The 19,644-nt window shown below is 51.0% G+C and overlaps 1 protein-coding gene across 1 annotated transcript; it reads right to left on the reverse strand.

The window, feature by feature from the left end:
- Nucleotides 1–954: 954 nt before the first annotated feature.
- Nucleotides 955–19,316, reverse strand: NIBAN3 (niban apoptosis regulator 3). The gene is made up of 15 exons (XM_065931752.1): nucleotides 19,262–19,316; nucleotides 17,737–17,867; nucleotides 14,503–14,628; nucleotides 13,842–13,956; nucleotides 11,779–11,946; nucleotides 10,941–11,056; nucleotides 10,754–10,858; nucleotides 10,398–10,560; nucleotides 9,594–9,784; nucleotides 7,783–7,941; nucleotides 6,399–6,515; nucleotides 6,211–6,318; nucleotides 5,138–5,249; nucleotides 3,242–3,325; nucleotides 955–1,210 (listed from the first exon to the last, which is right to left on the reverse strand). Exons 1-15 carry the CDS (start codon nucleotides 19,314–19,316, stop codon nucleotides 1,146–1,148), a joined length of 1,815 nt encoding a protein of 604 aa, XP_065787824.1. The 3' UTR covers nucleotides 955–1,145.
- Between the last annotated feature and the right edge of the window lie 328 nt (nucleotides 19,317–19,644).

Genomic DNA, 19,644 nt, shown 5'->3' on the forward strand with positions numbered 1-19,644 from the left:
GATGTCTGTTAACGTGAGCGGTGGGGCAAGGCTCAATATTGTTAGGTAAAATTCAGAGCACAGATTGTGTGTCCTCAATGTGCTCAAGGGACATGAGGCAAAAGTTTAGGAGGGAAAGCTAAGGAAAATCTCATTCTCTTGGGGGAGGATGAACATTCCAGGGCAGAATAGGAGAAAACCAGGGAGTCTGCATGTCCTCCCTCTGAAAGCTGAACTGAGAAAAACACTGGGGAAATCCCTCTCGGGACTGGTGCCGGAAGCAGCTGGAAGGCTTGTGATATGCAGAAGCTGCCAACCTCCAGTGGACTGATGGCTTCTGGCAGGTAGGGGGAAACCAGTAAAAGCTCTACTGTCAGCTGGGAAACTTGATACTAAGTTAAGATTTGGAGCAAATAAACAATCCCAAAGGCACACAGCAAGCTGGCGGGGGGGGGGGGGGGGGGGGAATCTATAGCTTGTATCACAAAACTGTTAATATCCTTAACATATAAAGAGTTATTAAAGATCAATAAGAAAAAGATAAACTCTCCTGAAAAGTAGGTAAAAGCTCTGAAAAGGCAACTCACTAAAACAAAGCAAAACATAAAAACACATATAAATTGTCCGTAGAGATATTTTTAGGTGATGCTAGTAGTAAAGAACCCCTCTCCCACTGCAGGAGACATAAGAGATGAGGGTTCCATCCCTGGGTTGGGAGGATCCCCTGGAGAAGGAAATGGCAACCCACTCCAGGATTCCTGCCTGGAGAATCCCATGGACAGAAGAGCCTGATGGGCTACAGGCCAAAGGGTCAGAAAGAGTCAGACACAACTGAGTGACTTAGCATGCATGCATGTAGTCATCAAAGAAATTAAAACAATGCAATCTGTGTGTGTCTATCAGATTGGCAGTCTTTCTTTTATGAAAAGTCCCAGTGTTTGGAAAGGAGAATATGCACAAATACTGTTGGTGGAAGTGTTAATAAAAGGCACAGCCTTTCCGGAGAGGAATAAGGTGGAGGTGTAGGGGTCATAATAAGCCTTGAAATGGTACATATATTTGACTCCGAAATTCCACAAGTAGACATTTATCTGTTGAGAATGACAGTAAGTGTGGGCAGAGCTTCAGTGCTGGAATGTCCCCGGAGGAGGCAGTGGGCATAGTGGCTAGTCCTCGGTGCTGGGGCCTGGTTGCCTGGAGCAAGTCCCTCTCCGAGCCTCAGTTTCTACATCTGTAAAATGGAGAAGTATCATAATGATGCCAAAACATCTGGACATATCAAGTGCCTAGAATATAACAAATACTAGGAAATGGAAGCTTAGTGAGAAAAGCTTAATAGAAATGTAAAAGTGCCCAGAAGATACATACATGGGCCACCGAGAGAAACAGAATTTCACAGAGAGGCCCCTAAACACATGAAAAGACTCTCCACCTCGTTCCCAATAAGATATGTTCATTAAAATGATGCTAAGACATTTTTCACCCAGGAGATCTGAGAAATCCCAAGTCAGCTGACAGCCTGTGGGGAAATAGTTCACCTCCAGGTGAGGGGGTACCAGGTGGGACCACCCTGATGGAGATCACTCTGGAAACTGCTACTGAAATGACAAACATATGTGCTCTAAACCCTGAGATTTCACCTTGGGGGATTTACCCGCTTGCATGAAAAGTACATGAAAGGTCATTCACAGTGGCATTAACTATCAGTGCAAAAGACTAGAAGCAAAACCCCATCATCAATTAGATTCTGGTTAAATTGATGCTGGGAAAGGTTGAAGGCAGGAGGAGAAGGGGACAACAGAGGATGAGATGGTTGGATGGCATCACTGACTCAATGGATATAAGTTTGAGCAAGCTCAGGGAGATGGTGAAGGACAGGAAAGCCTGGCATGATGCAGTCCATGCAAAGAATCAGACACGACTGAGCAACTGAACAACAATAGGTTAAGAAGCCCATCCACAATCCCTCATCCTAGTTGCAAATCCCCCAATATTCTGACATTTCAGGATAATTTTAATCATTTAAAAATTGTCTAATCTTCATTCATCCCAGTGAGTGTGAATATTCATCAGTTTATCTGCAGCAATTGACTCTGAGTTCATTAAAAGGCACAGCTTTTCCAGAGAGGAGTAAGGTGAAGGTGTGGGGGTCATGTGATAAGCCTTGAAATGGTATATGTATTTTGACTCAGAAATTCCACTAGCAGACATTTAAATCTGTTGAGAAATTACCCTGAGCTCAGTCACTTCGGTCATGTCCAACTCTTTGCAACCCTACGGACTACAGCCTGTCAGGCTCCTCTGTCCATGGGATTTCCCAGGCATGAATACCGGAATGAGTTGCCATGTGCTCCTCCAGAGGATCTTCCTGACCCAGGGATTGAACCCATATCTCCTGCATCTCCTGCATTGCAGGCAGATTCTTTACCCACTGAACTACCTGAGAAACCCGACTGTCTCTGAGATGCTGTCCCAGATCAGCTGGGATGTGTATTAGTTAGCTACTGCCACATAACAAAGGATCCAAAAGTTAGCCACTGAAAACTACATTTATTATCTCAGAGTTTCTGTGGGTAAAGAACGTGGGAGCCATGTAGCTGGGTGGATTCACAAAGCTCTCAAAACAGTGATACCCAAGGAAGTTGAGGAGCTGTGAGCCACTCCAGAATCCCTACATCCACCCTGGTTCTGAGCACCCAGATTATAAACATCTTGCCCATTGATCTGCTTCCAGTTGGATCAGCTGTTTTCTGTCCCATTTCAGGGAATTCTTCATAAAACATTTCCATCTTAGGGCTGGAGTTCAGGATCCCCGCACCACCAGCAGTGACAGCCTCAGCCCTACACGCATTTACTGTTCCAACAAGGAGCTTGCGGTAGGGTCCTATAGTAGGAGGCCAGGCTGCCCCAGCCCTGAAATCAGTTCCTTGCATTGTTCAAGGTGAACTCAAAACTCCCACCACCACTATCTTCCCCACCAGTGTTGGGAACCAGTAGCTGCTGGGAGAGGCCCTGTAGAGTCCTGACAAGAAGAAATGGGACACAAATTCATATGCATGTCAGAGGATACCTCTATCACTCAGGTACACTCTGTGGCTTCCCATTGCCCTAGTTCACTATGAGCCTGGACAACCTGACCAAGTCAACAGACAAGGTGCACGCAGCTCCTTCCAAGAACCCACACTCACAACCCCCCTGGAGATTCTCCTACCTGACCCCCAGCAATTCACTGGCATGGGCCAAGAGCCTCTGAGGGCCTCACCTGCTTCTGCCTGGTCCCATGGCTCCTCTGAGCAGTCATCCAGAATGCAGGACATGTTTCTGGCCCCAAGGGCCTTTTTCAATTCTAAAATAAAACAGAAACCCCTGGGCCCATGTGGACAAACCCCGTAATCCCAGGGCTGCCATGAATTTTCCCAGAGAGGCCACAAGAGGGCAAAGGATGGGGGATGTATCTCAACCAGGAACCCTAAAGGAATGGCTCATACCAACCTATGTCCACATCTGTATCCATGGCAGACATTGCTAGCCAATCTTCACACCTTCACTGAGCCTGAATGCGACCCACTCTACCTTCCAGTACAGCATTTCAGACATCACAAATCAATTCAGGATGGAAACCTCGCCCCCAACTACCCACCATACCCCACCCACATGACCTGTAAAGCCTCTAGGAATAGAAACTTGTTTTCTAAAAAATTGTTTCCACAGGATAGCCTTTTTCCATTTAAAATGTCCCCTATTCTAAGATAACCAGGTTCTTTTTGTTTGGCCATGCACAGAACAAGGAAACTTCTTACCCTTACTTCCTGGCTCCCATAACTTTGCTATCTCTGAGTTTCTCCTCTGAGATTCTCTGAGTTTCTTCTCACCCGTACTTCCTGACTCCCAGAATTTTGCTAACTCTGACTGCTCTTTCTGCATCCCTTCTTACTCTTTTTTTTAAAAAAATACATATACATATATATGCATTGAGTTTTATTTATCTTTTTTTAAATTTTCGGCTGCACTGAGTCTTTGTTGCTGTGTGGGCTTTTCTCGAGTTGCAGCGGGTGGGGGCTCCTCCCCAGTTGCAGTGCTCAGGCTTCTCACTGCAGTGGCTTCTCTTGTTGCAGAGCACAGGCTCTAGGGCACACGGGCTTCAGCAGTTGCAGTGCATGGGCTTAGTTGCCCTGAGTCATATGGGATCTTAGTTCCCAGACCGGGGATCAAACCTGTGTCCCTGCACTGGCAGGCAGATTCTTAACCACTGGACTGCCAGGGAAGTCCCCTTTCTTCTTTGCGTCCTTCAAATCCAGGCCCTTTGGGACACCTCTCCAGTCTATCCACACCATTTCCAGGGTTGTGGTCCATCCCATGTACCCAGTAACACCCAAGGCCAACAGCAGCCTCTGATTTCTGCCTCTTCCTCATGCCTGGGCTCTGTCCCCTTGGTTTCTGCCCCTGCTCAAGTCCATCGTTTGCTCCCAGGACCGGGTCTTCAGCCTCCTCTCTGACTTCCAGTCTGGCCTCTGTGGCCCTCTGCTCACACACTCTCCATGGCTCTCTATTGCCTGCCACAAAATGTCTAAACACCTCTGCCTGTCATGCAGGCCCTACACATCTTCCCTGGCAGCCTCCAGCCCCCTCTCCTTCCATGTCAACTGTGGCATTCCCTGAAAGACCATGACACATTGCTCATCACCCTGTGAGTACACGTCTCAGCAGTCACAGGCATTGGGTCAAGAAGGAAGCGACAAGGCTGGAGGGAGAAGAGACTGTTCAGGAGCCTCTTCCCAGTCCAGGAAATCCTGAGAGGCCTACTGCCAAGTCCAGGTACACTTGGGGCCTCAACGCCAGCTCAGAATAAAACAGGAAGAAGTCACTGAATGAATAAATGTAAATATGTATCCCCAGTTTTAAAATGTTCCCTCCCTCCTTTCAGCCTCAGAACTCCTACACATCCCTCACAGCCCCACTCCAGTGCCCCCTCCTTCAGGGAGCTTCCATCACTGTTCCTATAGGCTCTCCCACTCCAGATACCTTCTTTCCCCATCCTGGCCCTGAGTCAAAAGGCTAGTGTTCACAGGAAGCGAGAGGCAATGGGGACTCTGGTAGGACTCAGTAGACACAGCAAGGAGCCACCAGGCTCCCCTGAGCTGTAGTGGGCGGGGCTCACCTCCATTGATCCTCTGGAGCAGGAACCCCCGGACAACATCCTCGTAAATCCCCTCGATAGTCAGGGCAGGGCTGCCCATAGCAAGGACGTCCCCCTCAAACTTAAGCAGCTCCTGGAACCGAAGCAGGTGAGTGGCTGAGCTAGGGGAGTGGGCTGTGTGTGACATGGGTTCCAGCCCCAGCTTTGTCACTGATTAGCCAGGGAAATCTGGGCCTCAGTCTCCTCATCTTTAAAATGGGCTCCTTCCCCAGGTTTGTCACTGATTCAGTTCAGTTCAGTCGCTCAGTCGTGTCTGACTCTTTGCGACCCCATGGACTGCAGCACGCCAGGCTTCCCTGTCCATCACCAACTCCCAGAGTTTACTCAAACTCATGTCCGTTGATTAGCCAGGGAAATCTTGGCCTCAGTCTCCTCATCTTTAAAATGGACTCCTTGACTCACTATTCCCTTGGTTGTTGTGGGGATTGGTGAAATAAAGCACATCACACCTAGTGGGAACAGTTTAGGTGTTCCTGCTGGGTCCCCTCGCAGCCACCGCCTGCCTGACCCCTGCTGCAGACCACTTTCCAGCGCCCCTAAGCCGTGTATAGCCAGGTGCCTGGGACCTCTTTCCTTGTCTACCTCCTACCTCCTTGCTCGCCAAGCTCCAGCCACACTCGCCTTCTCACTGTTTTCCGACATACCAGAAACGGATCTCCCTCAGGACCTATGCACGTGGCAAAGAACACCCTTCCCCTGAATATGGCTCATGCCTTTAGTTCACTGCTTCTCAAGCATCATCTTCCCAAAGACAGCCTCCCTAACCACTCAGAACCCTCCCCCCATGCACAATCCTCCCCGCTTCCTCCTTTCTCTGAAGCCTCTATCACCTGCTGATATGTGATACATGGGACCCCATGCCAGCTCTCAAATGGCAGACATAGAGCACTGTCATGGGAGAAGCAGAGGACATTATGGGAGCCCAGAAGAGCCATCTGACCCAGTCTCGGGGCTCAGGGGACAAAAGTCTTTACGCATCAAGGTGGCTCTATGATGCTTGGTTGTTCTGTAGGGCCTGTCCCCCATCAGCTCACCGCTTTGCAGCTCGGCTCCAGCTGGCTCAACACGAAGGGCAGGAAGATGCAGAGCAGCCAGCTGTGGATGAACCTCCTCCGCGCCGAGCTGCTATCTGACTGGAATTTCTGCATGACACACACAGTAGCTGGGCCCCCAGCCACCTGAACAGTCAGGCCCATTGCCACGCCCTCCTCACAGACCTCACCTTCAGCACGCGCCCCCTGACTTTCTCCAGCTGCTGGGTGGCCTGGTCGCAGTCCAGAGTCGTGGTCAGACACTGGTCAGCCAGCTGTAGGAAGGTGGTCACAGCGTCAGCCATGAGCTGTGGGAGGAGATGCTGAGATGAGCCTTGGAAATCCATGCTCTTTCTGGGCCCTGCGCCTGCTCAGTTGAACCTTTCTCAGTATCCATCCTGCCCTGACCAGCTACCTCCCCGAAGGCTCCTTCTTGTCCCAAGATGCAGTACCCTTGAGACCTCCTTGGCGGTTCAGTGGCTAAGACTCTGAGCTCCCAATGCAGGAGGCCTGGTTTGATCCCTGATCAGGGAACCAGGTCTCACATGATGCAAGTAAGAGTTTGCATGGCACAACTGAAGATTCCCATGTGCTGCAACTAAGGACCCTGCGTCCACAACTAAGATTGGAAACAGCCAAATAAATAAATATTTAAAAATACAATTTTAAAAAAGACAAATATAGCACTCTCTTCCTCTCAGGACCTGGGCCTCATCCAGTCAGTGCCAGGAGGCCCAGCATGGGGAGCAGAGAGTTGTCCAGAGTCCAGGCTCCATGACTGAGCCCTCTTGTGCAGTATGCAGACCGAACAACTGGGTCAAGCAGTACTGGGTCTTCTCAAGCTCTGTCTCTCTCACTCACCATGTCCATTAACAGATCCCATCCCCTTGGCCTTCAAAACTGCTGGCTTCTCTCCACCAACCTGCTCTGGTTCAGACTTCCTTACTTCCATTCCTGCCACCAACAGCCACTGCTCCCCATGGCAGGCAGGGCTTTCTAAAAACCTTTGAATTTGCTCATGCCCCTCTCCTGCTCAAGCACTGGCTATAGTTCCCATTGCCCTTGAAAAGAACCCAGCCCCTGCAGCCCCATTACTCAAGGCCCTGATTCATCTGCCTCCCCACCTCTGTCATATCTCTCACATCGTTGCCCGCTCTTGAAATCTACAGCCCAATGTCTCTAAATTGCTTTACTTTCCCAAAGGTGGACAAGCTCTCTCACCTCCCAGGGCTTAGCCACACTGTTCATTATACCCAGGACATACCCTATTCCCATTCCTCCCATGGCTGCCCCAGTCTGGCAGTCCTCTCCTCCTGGAAAATCTCCCCAGCCTGGAGGTGGATCAGGTGCCCCCTCAGGGTTCTCCTAGCACCTCGGGTGTCCCCATCACAGCCCTGTCCATCAGATGTGGTTACTGCCTACTCATGAGTTCATGTCTGCATGACACTGGGAGCCCGGCCAGGGAGGCTCAGGTCTGTCTGGGTCATTGTGGTCTCCTCAGCACACATGTAGCACCTGTTAGGTAGGGGCTGCCATCCTTGCCTCGTCTCCTCCCAGCCTCCCACCAACCCTTACCTGCTGTGCGAGATCCTGGGCCCCAAACACTAGGCTCTGTGTTCCGAAGAAGCCAAACGGTGCTGCCAGCTGCCCCAGCTGCCCCCGGCTTCTCTTGGCCTCTCGGTAGCAAATCTGCATCAGCTCTGGGTCCCATGGCATCTCCCCAAATGAGTACACCTGCATTCCAATGACAGGTGAGAAAAACACCACCAGTGGAAAAGCAGGGCCAAGGGCCATAGAGCCCATTCATTGAAGGAGAAACACAACTGGAAACACATCCCAACTCAGTTGTCACCAAAAAAAAAAAAAAAAACCCACAATAAAGGTGAGGTATGGTGTGATGGACATAAAATGGTGAAACTTGAAAAAAATGAGGGGAACACATGTAAATCCATGGCTGATTTATGTCAATGCATGGCAAAAACCATTACAATATTGTAAAGTAATTAGCCTCCAACAAATAAAAATAGATGATAAAATAAATAAATAAAAATTTAAAAAAAAGAAAAAAATGATAATGTGGTGATGGCGAGACTGAGGGGAAATAGGCACACCCAGCACTCGTCTCACCAATGCCATCACCTGACATTCTCTTTGTGCTGAATCCTGAGGCTACAGAAGTGGAATAATCCAAAGTGGTATTTTCCCTCAAATTGCTCACGCAAAAGTTGGAGGAGACAAGAGTTTAAACAAACAACTATAGTGGTGCGTAAATGCTCATATGAGGAGGGAAGCATAAGCAGCTGCAGCTGTGGAAAGGGCCAGGAAAAATTTCTGAAGGAGGTGACTATGAAACGGAGGTGTGAAGATTACTAAAGTTAGTGTTAGTGTTAGTCACTCAGTTCTGCCTGACTCTTTGAGACCCTATGGACTGTAACCCACCAGGCTCCTCTGTCAATGGGATTCTCCAGTCAAGAGTACTGGAAACCTCATTTAAAATGAAGTCGTGGGAGTTCCCTGGCAGTCTAGTGGTTGGGATTTGGCACTTTCACTGCCACGGCCCAGGTTCAGTCCCTGGTTAGGGAACTGAGATCCCACAAGTCGAGTGACTGGGCCAAATAAAAAAATAAAATGAAGCCATTAAACCCTAAAGGGAGAGCTGTCACGCACTACCACCCCTTGCCCTCTGCAGACTCCAAACAGGGAAAAGAAAATTACTGCTTTACCACTCTCACAGGAGGAAGATTTTCTCCTTACCCAGCAACAGCCTCAACCAGTGAGAAACTACCACCACTCAACCAATGAGAAAGTGTCACCATCCTGAACTACTGCTTTCCTTCAAAGTCACCCTTCCCAACTTCCTCCTTTTTCTCTATAATGTTCTTCCGCTTTGTTAGACTTGCCTATGGTTTTGCCCTAGCTTGCATGTCCCAAATTGCAATGTAGAGGCTGTCTCTCTCTCCCTAAAGTGTTTTGTTGGTAAAATAACTGGCTTTTTCATTTTAAAGGTCAACAGACACTTAATGAGTTGAATGTTTCTTAGCATATAGTACGCTCTCATTTCATATCAGAAGAACTGAGCTGACCTGCATAGAGCAGAATTCTGTCTCAGGAGATGGGGTGGGCTGTGGCCAAACAAGTGAATGGGAAGAGGAAGAGTTTTCAGGTAAGGTGACTCCAGATCAGTGTTAGTAAATCGCTAATCTTGTCCTCTTACACCTCCCCGCCCATCGTGGCCCACCCTAAGTAAAATGCAGCCTAGAAGAAAGTGAAAGTTCGGAGATTTTCAAAAGATTTTCAAACAAGAAAGATGCAAGGTTCACGTGACTCTTCCATAAAGTTAAGACACTGCCCATAGGCCCGATGAACCCAGAGCCCCTGGAGCTCACCTCCTTCCGCAGCTGGGTGCTGGAGGAGCTCCCACGCAGGAGGCGGAACAGGCGGTCCATGCCCTGGGTTAGGAGGGTCCGCACCGCCGCGAGTTCGGCTTCCACAGTGCTCAGCAGCGTCTGCGTGATCCGGGGCAGCTGTGCATCCACCTTCCCGCGCAGACAGGACTCCAGGGGGCTCTGGACCTCGGCTGCGAGTGGAAGACACTGGCCTGGATCTCCTCTAGGTGCTCAGCAAATGGGAGAGGGAAGGGGGGAGGTGTGCGACTATTTGCTCAACAGGGTGAGGAAGATGGGAGCGCAGACTCTGAGCATCCTCCTCTACCATTTTACAAATCAGAAAACTGAGGCTTCAAGTGCGATGAGGATCAGCTCAAAAGTCGCACACTGGGAGGCTGAGTCCGGATTCCAACTCAGTTCTCTTTGCCATCTCCTCTGTCTGACCAGACAACCCCCAACCCGGGTCAGACCCGCTACTGCCAACGCTTCGGCCCCTCTCCCCACGAGTCGGGGTCTGGAGTCTCACCCTCTGCATCCCTGGCTCGCCCCCTTCCCGTGGCCCCGCCCTTCCTCTTGACTTGGCCCTTGTCTCGCCCCACCCTCATCCTAAACCTCAAAACCACGTCCATTCTCCCACTTCGGCCCGGCCTTTCCTTTTCTAGCCCTGCCCCTGCTAGGTCTCCCGGCTCCAGACATTGGCCTCCACCCCTTACACCCAACCAGTTCCCCTTCTTTCTCTAGGGCTCCCAGCCCCGCCCCTCCCACTCAAGCCCCGCCCCTCTAGGCCACGCCCCCGAACCGCACCCTTCAGCCTTGCAGCCACGCGCGCCCTCAGCCGCAGCATCTGATCCATGTCTGGGCGGATTGTCTTCTCCAGGGCCGCAAGCAGCTCGTCCTTTTCGGGCTGGAAGGCGCGGAGCCCCGCGGAGGCCCCAGCCAGGACTGCAGCGTGGACGGCATCCAGGAGCTGCTCAGACCAGCGAAGGGACCCCACAAGGGTCAGGGGCGCGGTAGACCGCCGAGACGGGGCGGGGATGAGAGGGACGGAGGGACAGACAGGCACAGAGAGACGCGCAGAGAAACTGGGCACTCAGGTCCGACTCCTGCCCCCTCTTGGCCTCCCGAGCATCCCTACTTCACCTCCTCGACCCTGTGCCTACCTTGGTCCAGGCCCAGGCCCGGGCGCGGCGGGCTCCTCGCAGGCCGGGCAGGGTCTGGGCTCGCAGCGCTGGCAGCAGCTCCCGCATCAGTACCGAGGTCAGCACCTGCGGGAGAGGTGACCATGGGTGCTTCAGTGGGCCGAGAGGGGTCCTGGGGGTCCCGGGTGCGGCCTGATGTGGCACTGACCTCAGCGTCGGAGCCCAGGGTCACGTCATCGTTGCCAAATTGGCCGTGTTGTTGCCGGTAGAGCCGTATGGCATCTAGGAAGGCACGGGCTGCCGGCGCTTGACTTCGCTGCAGGACTGAGGGGGCGACTCCTAAGTGTCCACCCATCCCTCCCCTGCTCTCCTCAGGCTGCCTGGCTCCCCATCACTTCAGGAGGAAGCCCTCCACCTCCTCACCAGGTTCAAACAGCTAGGTCAACCACTTCCAGACCTTTGCACAAAGAATTGCCCTCGGCAGGAAGCACACCTCCCTAAGACCATCATCAGCCCATAAGCGAGCTTTATGTTTTGTTGTTCAGGTGCTCAGTCGTGTCTGATTCTTTGTGACCTCGTGAACTGTAGCATGCCAAATTCCTCTGTCCTCCACTATCTCCTGCAGTTGGCTTAAATTCCTGTGGATGCCAATGCCATTTAGGGAAAGACATCCCCTACAGGCAGTCACCACCCAGTCCCGAGCCAGTCTCCAATTGCCTCTCCAGTTAGGTACATTTGTTCAGTCAACAACCTGCCCAACTGTATGTGTCAATTCCGTTCCTCTTCTTGACCTGGCTGGTCCCTCATCTTTTTGAGACTCCAGCTTTGACTTCCTCTCCCTGATCCCCAGGCTAAGCTCCCACAGGCCTGCACCCTCATCACAGCCTCGCCATGCATTATTGCCTGTTTCCCCTCTGTCCTTCCCCACGATCCATTTTATAGATAAGGAAACTGAGGCTTGGAGAGGATTCCACAGCCAACAGGAGCAGAGCCATCTGACCCCAGATTCTGCACCCCACCACTGCCTGCCCTTTGCCAGGACCCACCTGTGCCTCGAAGCCGGATGCCACCTTGCAGGGCTAGTCTCCAAGCACGCTGAGCCTCCCCTGTGGCTGCAGAGAAGCAGAGGTGCTGGCGGAAGGGATGCTGCAGGAACAGGGGGGAGCTAACCGGCATCTCCAAGAGGGGATCAGGCTCTTCCTGTGTATGGTCTCCTGAAAGCAGACAGAGAAGCTCACGTCTTCCTTCATTCATTCCCTTCATTCACCATGAAATGCTTGTGTGAGCTCAATTGCTTAAGTCATGTCCCACTCTTTGCCGCCCCGTGGGCTGTAGTCCACCAGATTCCTCTGTCCATGGAATTTTCGCAATACTGAAATGCTTAGAAGATCCCGATTTCAGCTCAGTCCCAGGAGGAGGTGTGCCCAGGGCAGATATTAATAATCTGTCTCAGCATTCTCCTCAACACGACGGCCTGGGCAGCCACCAACAACTGTCTGAACTGGCATGTGATCTGAGCCCTGCTTGCTGGAGGGAGCTGGAGCTAGGCCCAGATTCATACCTGGCCAAACCATTTTCTATCTCTTTGCACAGATTTTCATTACCCTAAAAAACCCCTCAGTTTTCTTATCTGTAAAATGTGCTAAAAAGTGATACCAATGACATAGAACTGTTGGGAGGACAAAAATGAGTGGTGGTTTAGTTGCTAAATTGTGTCTGACTCTTGTGACCCCATGGACTGTAGCCCACCAGGTTCCTCTGTGCATGGAATTTTCCAGGCAAGAATACTGGAGTGGGTTGCCATTTCCTTCTCTAGGGGATATTCCCTACCCAGGGATCAAACCCAGGTCTCCTAGGCTGCCTGTGGTCTCTTGCACTGCAGGCAAATTCTTTACAGACAGAGACACCAGGGAAGCCCCAAATTAATTAAATTGGGATCTCATAAATCCTTCAGTGTTTTGTTCAAACTTCCAGAGTGATATATACACACTGCAGTAAAATACAATAATGCAGAAAGAAGTGGACATTCCTCATCATGCATCCCTTTAATCGCAGCCTCCAGAAATGATAATAACTGTTAACAGTTTGGGGGACATTACCCCAGATTTTAAAATCTGCACAAAGCTGTATGGGATACATTTTTTTTTAACAGGGTGGAGTTTTCTGACGTACAACTGGCCTTTTGGCTCCTGTGTATGTATGGGATACCTTCAGAGGCTGCACAGATTTCCTTCCTAAGGGTGAGGCCATAGTTTATTTAATCAACCCCAAAGGATGAGTATTTGGGTGAACTCCCGTGTTTTCAACATCATCAACATTTCTGCATATGGTTTTTGTTGCTACATCTTTGCATCATTAAGCTGCAGAATAGCTCTGCAGTGAAGCAAAGAGTGTAATTCTGGCTCTGTCTCTTACGGTATGGTAGTCCTCAGCCACAGTGTCCCCTTCTACGAAATGGGGTGATTAGTGATGGGACTGCCTCCTGGGCAAAGTCAATGAAATGATGCAGGCCCTCAGTCAGATGCATGCCAGCCACTTACGTTGCTCCTTACCCTATTCAGAGAGAGAAGGAGAAGGAGTGGAGAGGAAGGGGAGGTGAGGGGAAGAGAGGTTGGAGGGGCAGGAAGAGGAGGAGGATGGAGGGAGGGAGTAAAGACAGGAAGGAGGGAAGGAGAACCCTCCTGGAAACACTATAAACTGAACAATTAGATTCTTAACAAGTCTGTACAGTTTTACTGTCCACCACTGTCCATCTCTCCATATGTTGTTGACACCAGATTTTTATCATTTTTACCCTTTGCTGCTTTGATTCTGGTTTAGTGACCTAACTCCTTCACCCTGACAAGAGTGGGTGTTTCTCTTCCAAGAGACAGAGTGCTCACCCAGAGCCAATGCTGCCCCTAAGGACACTTGGCAATGTCTGGAGTTATATTCAGTTGTCACATGCGGGGTGCAGCGTGCTATTGGCATCTGCTGGGTGGAGGCCAGGGATACTACTTAACATCCCGTGGTGCCCAGGGCATCCCTCACTGCAAAAACAATGATCTGGCTCCAGTATCAGCAGTGCAAAAGTAGAGAAACCAGCTCTTGGGGTCCCCAGGAGCCTTACTTGAGGAGTCTGGGCAGAGAGCATCCAACAGGCGGAGATATTCACGTTGGGAAGTCAAGACTGTGTACCCCGTCAGGGTCGTGGAGCCCAGGGGACGGTTCCCATTTTCATATTCCTGCAAAGGACATCCAAAGAACTGTCTTGGGACAGGTCTAAATGGTGGCTTCTATATTCCAATGTAAGATCAGGGGAAGATTTGGGGTTAACTGGGGTTAACCCACCTCCCTGCCTCCATCCCTTCCCCCAGTACCCACTGTGTGTTAGTCTGAAGTGCTATATGAGGATGATCTCATCAAATCCTCACAGCCCCATGTGGCATAGACCATCACCATCCCATTTCACAGAGGTGAAAACTGAGTCCCAGGGAGACAAGAATTCCCCAGCTGGGAAGCAGGATGCAAGTGGGATATGCAAAGGCCTTGCATGGTTTCAACCTCACTCTGCTGGTGACCACAAGTGAGTCCCCACGCTGACCTGGGCCTCAGTTTACCCACCTGGCAGAGCAGGAGATGGTTGCCCATCCAGGGCCAAGCACACAGATGACCTTGATTCATATTGGATGACTGGAGAAAGGAAGGGGGCTATGCTGGGAACTGGACCCCAAATCCACACTGGGGAGGGTGGGATGGAGAGGTAAATGGACTGTAAGCCACTCACTCACCTCCCTGTGGCTGAACCACTCCAAGCGGCCATCCCCACGCAGAACACAGAAGGTTGGCTGCCACTGGGGTGGGTGACCCCGCAGCTGGGTCAGGGGCCCTCGGTGCTCACGGACTCGGGGTAGCTTCTGTGGGAGGATGGGCAGGCAGATGTCAGAAGCATCTGACAGTGTCCCAGTGTCCGAATCCCCTGGACAGCTCGTGCTGTAACCTGGGTGCCCCCAAGGACAAGGTGCTTGGGAGCTGCTGTTGTGATGGTTTATTCTTTATCACACATGCTCACAGCACTCACTTCCAAATACAAATCGAGGCGGAGACTTTTGTTATCTCCAATTTACTTGCAAGGGGATCCCCCCCATTTGAGCTTCAGATGAGACCCCAGCCCTGACCAACATCTTGGTTGCAGCCTGTGAGAAACTGAAAGAAAGGACCTAGCAAAGCCCCATCTAGATTCCTGACCCACCGTAACTGAGATGATAAATGCATGTTGGGACGTCCCTGGTGGTCCAGGGGTAAAGAATCCGCCTGCCAATGCAGGGGACCTGGGTTTGACCCCTGGTCTGGGAAGGTTCCATGCCGTGGGGCAGCTAAGCCTGGGCACCACACGCTCTGGAGCCCATAAGTCACAACTACTGAGCCCACACACCCTATAGCCTCCACCCTGCAATAAGAAAAGCCACTGCAATGAGAAGCCCATGCATTGCAACTTAAGAGTAGCCTCTGCTTGCTTGCTGCAACTAGAGAAAGCCTGCACATTGCAAGGAAGACCCAGTACTGCCAAAAATAAATTTTGAAACATTTTTTTAAAGATAAATGTGTGTTGTTTGAAGGAGTGATTTTGCAGTGTATTGTTATGCAGCATAGCTAACTGATACGGGTGGGATTGCTAGATCATGGAACAGGTGTTAGTTTTAAGTTTATGAGAAATGGCCAGGCCTCTGTCCACAGACCCCTCCCTCAGGCAGGATGGGACATTAACTTGTTTCGTTTTCTTTATTGCTCATCTCACTACCTGGCCACCTGAATTGTGTTGCCCCACGACTGAGCCCCAGCATGATGCCTGGTGCATAGCTGGCACTTGGTAAATATTTGATGACTAAATGACCAGCAATTGTGATGTTTTGATTCTTTGGTAGAGTAGTGGGAACTAAGATGTTTGTTAAAGGATTCTCCATCCCTCTTCCTAGGTCTGACATTTTTCACAGCAATATTCTTAAAATGTTATTATGGAAATGATATAACCTAATGCAAATAGATAAAAATAAATGTTAAAGAAAATGTTCCAACTGAAGCAAGAGGAAATCCCTCCGTGCTGCTTGAACCCCAACATCAGCTGTGCCCTGCCTGGCCAGGTGGCTGGACCAGCAGGTGGTGGAAGGTGCAGGTGGGGGCAACACCCAGGCCCCACGGTGCCCAAGCAGGACAGGTGGCATCCCAGGTGGGAGTGGGGTCTGTGTCCACAGAACCAGGGAGCCCCGATCGCAGGGCAGACACAGCCAGGAGATGGGGTGTCCAGGAGGAACTCTCAGAGCCCTGGCTGGGACAGATGACCCAGTGTCATGAGGACTGTGGGCTCTGGGTTCCAATCTCGCCTCTGCCTCCTGCTGGCAGTGTGACCTCAGGCAGGTCACTTCGCCTCTCTGCGCCTTGGTTTCCTCAATGGTCAAAGAGTCATCTTCTGAGGCTGGGGAAGATGGGGTGAGCAGGGCAGGGCACATGGAGATCCTGGGCGCCATCGTCCAGCTCAGAAGACGTTTGGAGCTGAGAATGGGCAGCTCCAGGCTCTTCTGTTCCGTTGACACACTCTTCCTGAGCCCCTACTGGGTGCAGGCACCCCATGGGCACAAGGAGTGAGGGGGAAGGGGAAGTAAGACTTGAACCCTATCCTTACAAAGCAGACAAGTGGAGGAGGCAGACCTGTGACCCTGGAGCTGCGCTGGAGAAGCAGACGGACGGGGGTTCCAGAGGAGGGGCCACACTCAGGCAAGTGTGATGGTAATCAAGGAAGGCTTCTTGGAAGAAGTGGCAGCCAAAGGATGGGATGGAGTGGGGAGGATGGCACGTGAAAAGGCCTGGGGGTCCATCGGGCATGCTGTGCCTTTGGGAACTACACTCAGCCAGGCACACCTTTTCCAACTTCAGGGCTTCTGTACTTGCTGTGCCCTCTCCCAAAATGACCTTCTGATGTGGGCTCCAGAATGCTCTGGCTCTGTCTCAGCCTTTACATCTCAGCTCAGGAGGGCCTTCCTACAGCCCAGCTTCCCACCCTCAACAGCACCTTTCATTTTGTCTTCCTAGCACCTATCAGGGGTTATCCTGCACCATGATACGTTAGCTTGATAACTAACTCGTCGTTTCTCCCAGTTAGACTGTGAGCCCCATAGGGCAGAGGGAAATCTCTCTCAGTTCCTATTGTGTCCCCAGCATCCCTGGTAGGCCTTCCCAGGTGGCACTAGTGGTGAAGAACCTGCCTGCCAGTGGAGGAGACATAAGGGTTGTGGGTTCGATCCCTGGGCTGGGAAGATGCCTAAAGGAGAGTATGGCAACCCGCTCCAGAATTTTTGCCTGGAGAGTCCCATGGACAGAGGGGTCTGGTGGGTTACAGTCCATGGAGTCGCAAAGAGTCGGACATAACTGAAGCAACTTAACATCACCCTGCACCCTAGCACCCAACCAGGGATGTGGCAGGCAGTTGATGCTTGGTGAATGTTTGTTCAAAGGATGAATCTTTTTTTCTTAATTGTATCCTTTCTGCCCCCAAACTCCTCTCCCATCCAGTCTGCCACATAACATTAAGCAGAGTTCCCTGTGTTATATAGCAGGCCCTTGTTGGTTTTCCATTTTAAATAAAGCAGTGTGTACCTGTTAGCCCAAACTCCCCAACTATCCCTTCCCCCCCCTCCCCCGTCTTTCCCCCTGGCAACCGTAAGTTCCTTCTCTAAGTCTATGAGTCTCTTTCTGTTTTGTAAGTTCATTTGTATCATTTCTTTTTAGAGTCCACATACAAGGGATGTCATATGATATTTCTCCTTCTCTGACTTACTTCACTCTGTAAGTCTAGCTTCATCTAGTGGCTTCATCCATGTGGCTGAAATGTCACTATTGCATTCCATGAATGAATTAATAGTCACCGTAGGTCATGGCTCCTGCAAGGGCAGGGATGTGAAGAGGGCCCCTCAAACAAACAGCCTCCCAGCCTTGCCTGCTCCACACCCCCTCCCCCTTGTGGCACCCACTTTGTTCTGCAGCAGTTGGCATCTGGCTGGCTCCTGGGGGGCCAGCTCTCTGGAGATTTGCCGCAGGACCGAGGCCGCCAGCTGCCCGCGGTAGCAAGGCAAGAAGCTCCTCAGCAGGGTGTCCACCTGGCCTGTAGGGACAAGAGGATGGTGAGGTGGCTGAGTCACGTCCTCTCAAACTGCCGGAGTGGAGGCCAAACAGGCAGAGAATCTACTTATGGATTCCTACCCACACTCCAAAGCTTCCCTGAAAGACAGGCTCCAATTCCATTCATCCTTAACCCTCCACGATCTGCTTTTATCCACAGGGGGGTTGGTGGGGGCAGGGGAGTTAAGGGACTCAGGCTTAATTTATAACTGATGTACAACACACCTTAATTGTATAAATCACAGACGTTAATGACTCTGACACATGTACACGCCTGTGAAATCATCCCAGGTAAAGAACAGATCATTGCATCTGAAAATTTCCTTGTGCCCCTTACCTGAGGAGACTCTCAAAATCTTTAAACACCTCACCCAGCACAAGGGAACTTTCTGGGGTGATAAACGTGTCCTGTAGCCTGATCTAGGAGGTGATTACACAAGTGTTAAAGCTCTTTAAGCTGTTCTAAGATGTGTGCACTTGACTGTGTCTACAACACATCCATTGAGCAGACTGGAATGCGGATGTAATGACTGGAGCTTTAGCAGCAATTCTGAGTCAGGCGGTGACCTCAGGCACAGAAGCCACGCATGGTAGAATCATGAGATGGAGAAGTTGGGTTGTCTTTTATCAGCCTGCCTTCCACTGTTCCCCTCTATGTCGTTGTTTAGTCAGTCAGTCACGTTCAACTCTTTTGCAATACTGTGGACTGGAGCCCGCCAGGCTCCTCTGTCCATGGGATTTCCCAGGCATTGCCATTTCCTTCTTCAGGGATTCTAACCCTCTATAAGAGAGAGAATAAATATCTTGCTTAAGCCACTACAGAAAAAAAGTTCAACACTCTGCACAGTAGCTTATTGAATCCATTCATGTAATGATAACTTGACCTTGTTTCTTGGTCTATGTGAGCCCCCCATGTCCCCAGTGGGCGTGCTCAGCTGTAGGTATGGAGTGTGAAGGACGCTGGCCCTTCTTTGTCTCAAGAGGAGAACTGTGACTCACTCCCTGAGGTCCACACAGAGGGGCCTATTGGTCCCTGCCCGCCTGAGAGGACCATTCCATGTCTGGCCAGGTTCGGGGCACCCCCCTCACAACTGAACCCATGCCCCAAGTAGGATTACCACATTGAACCAAATAAAAGTACATGACACCAATTAAATTTGAATTTCAGGTAACTAAGGAATACTTTTTTTCAGCACAAATATGCCCTCATACAAAATTTGAGACATACTGATACTAAAATAAGTATTCATTGCTTTTCTTTTTTTTTTTTTTTTTCATTGCTTTTCTAGAATTCACATTAACAGGGCATCCTGTGTAGCTGACAACCCAGCCCTAAATCCCACCTGCCAACATCGGGCTCCTTCCCGCCTCACTCACCTTTCAGGTGCTGCTGCTGCTGTTTGTCCAGGGGGCTCGAGGGGCGCCCGCCCATCCTGCTGCCGGCTCCTGGGCTCCGCTGAGTGAAGCAAACACCCCTCTGTTTCCCACAACGCCCCAGGTTCCTCAGCTCAGGGGCCACCTGGGAGCAAGGTGATCTGAGAGGCCCAAATGCTGCAAGACCAGCCGCCTGGGATCCAAAGCCAGAGCACAGTCCTGGTGTGTATGTGCGCGTGGGATACCTGCTCCCCACTCTGCCCTGCCCCTGCCCCGCCTGCCTCACCCTGCACCTGCGTCCTCTCGCTTCCCCTGGGCCAAGTTCCCCAGAACTGGTGGTTTCTGTAGGGGCTGCCCCAGGGTGCGGGTGGAGAAAAAAGACCTAG

The sequence above is a fragment of the Muntiacus reevesi genome, chromosome 1, assembly GCF_963930625.1.
Source record: "Muntiacus reevesi chromosome 1, mMunRee1.1, whole genome shotgun sequence".
NCBI classification, from domain to species: domain Eukaryota; kingdom Metazoa; phylum Chordata; class Mammalia; order Artiodactyla; family Cervidae; genus Muntiacus; species Muntiacus reevesi.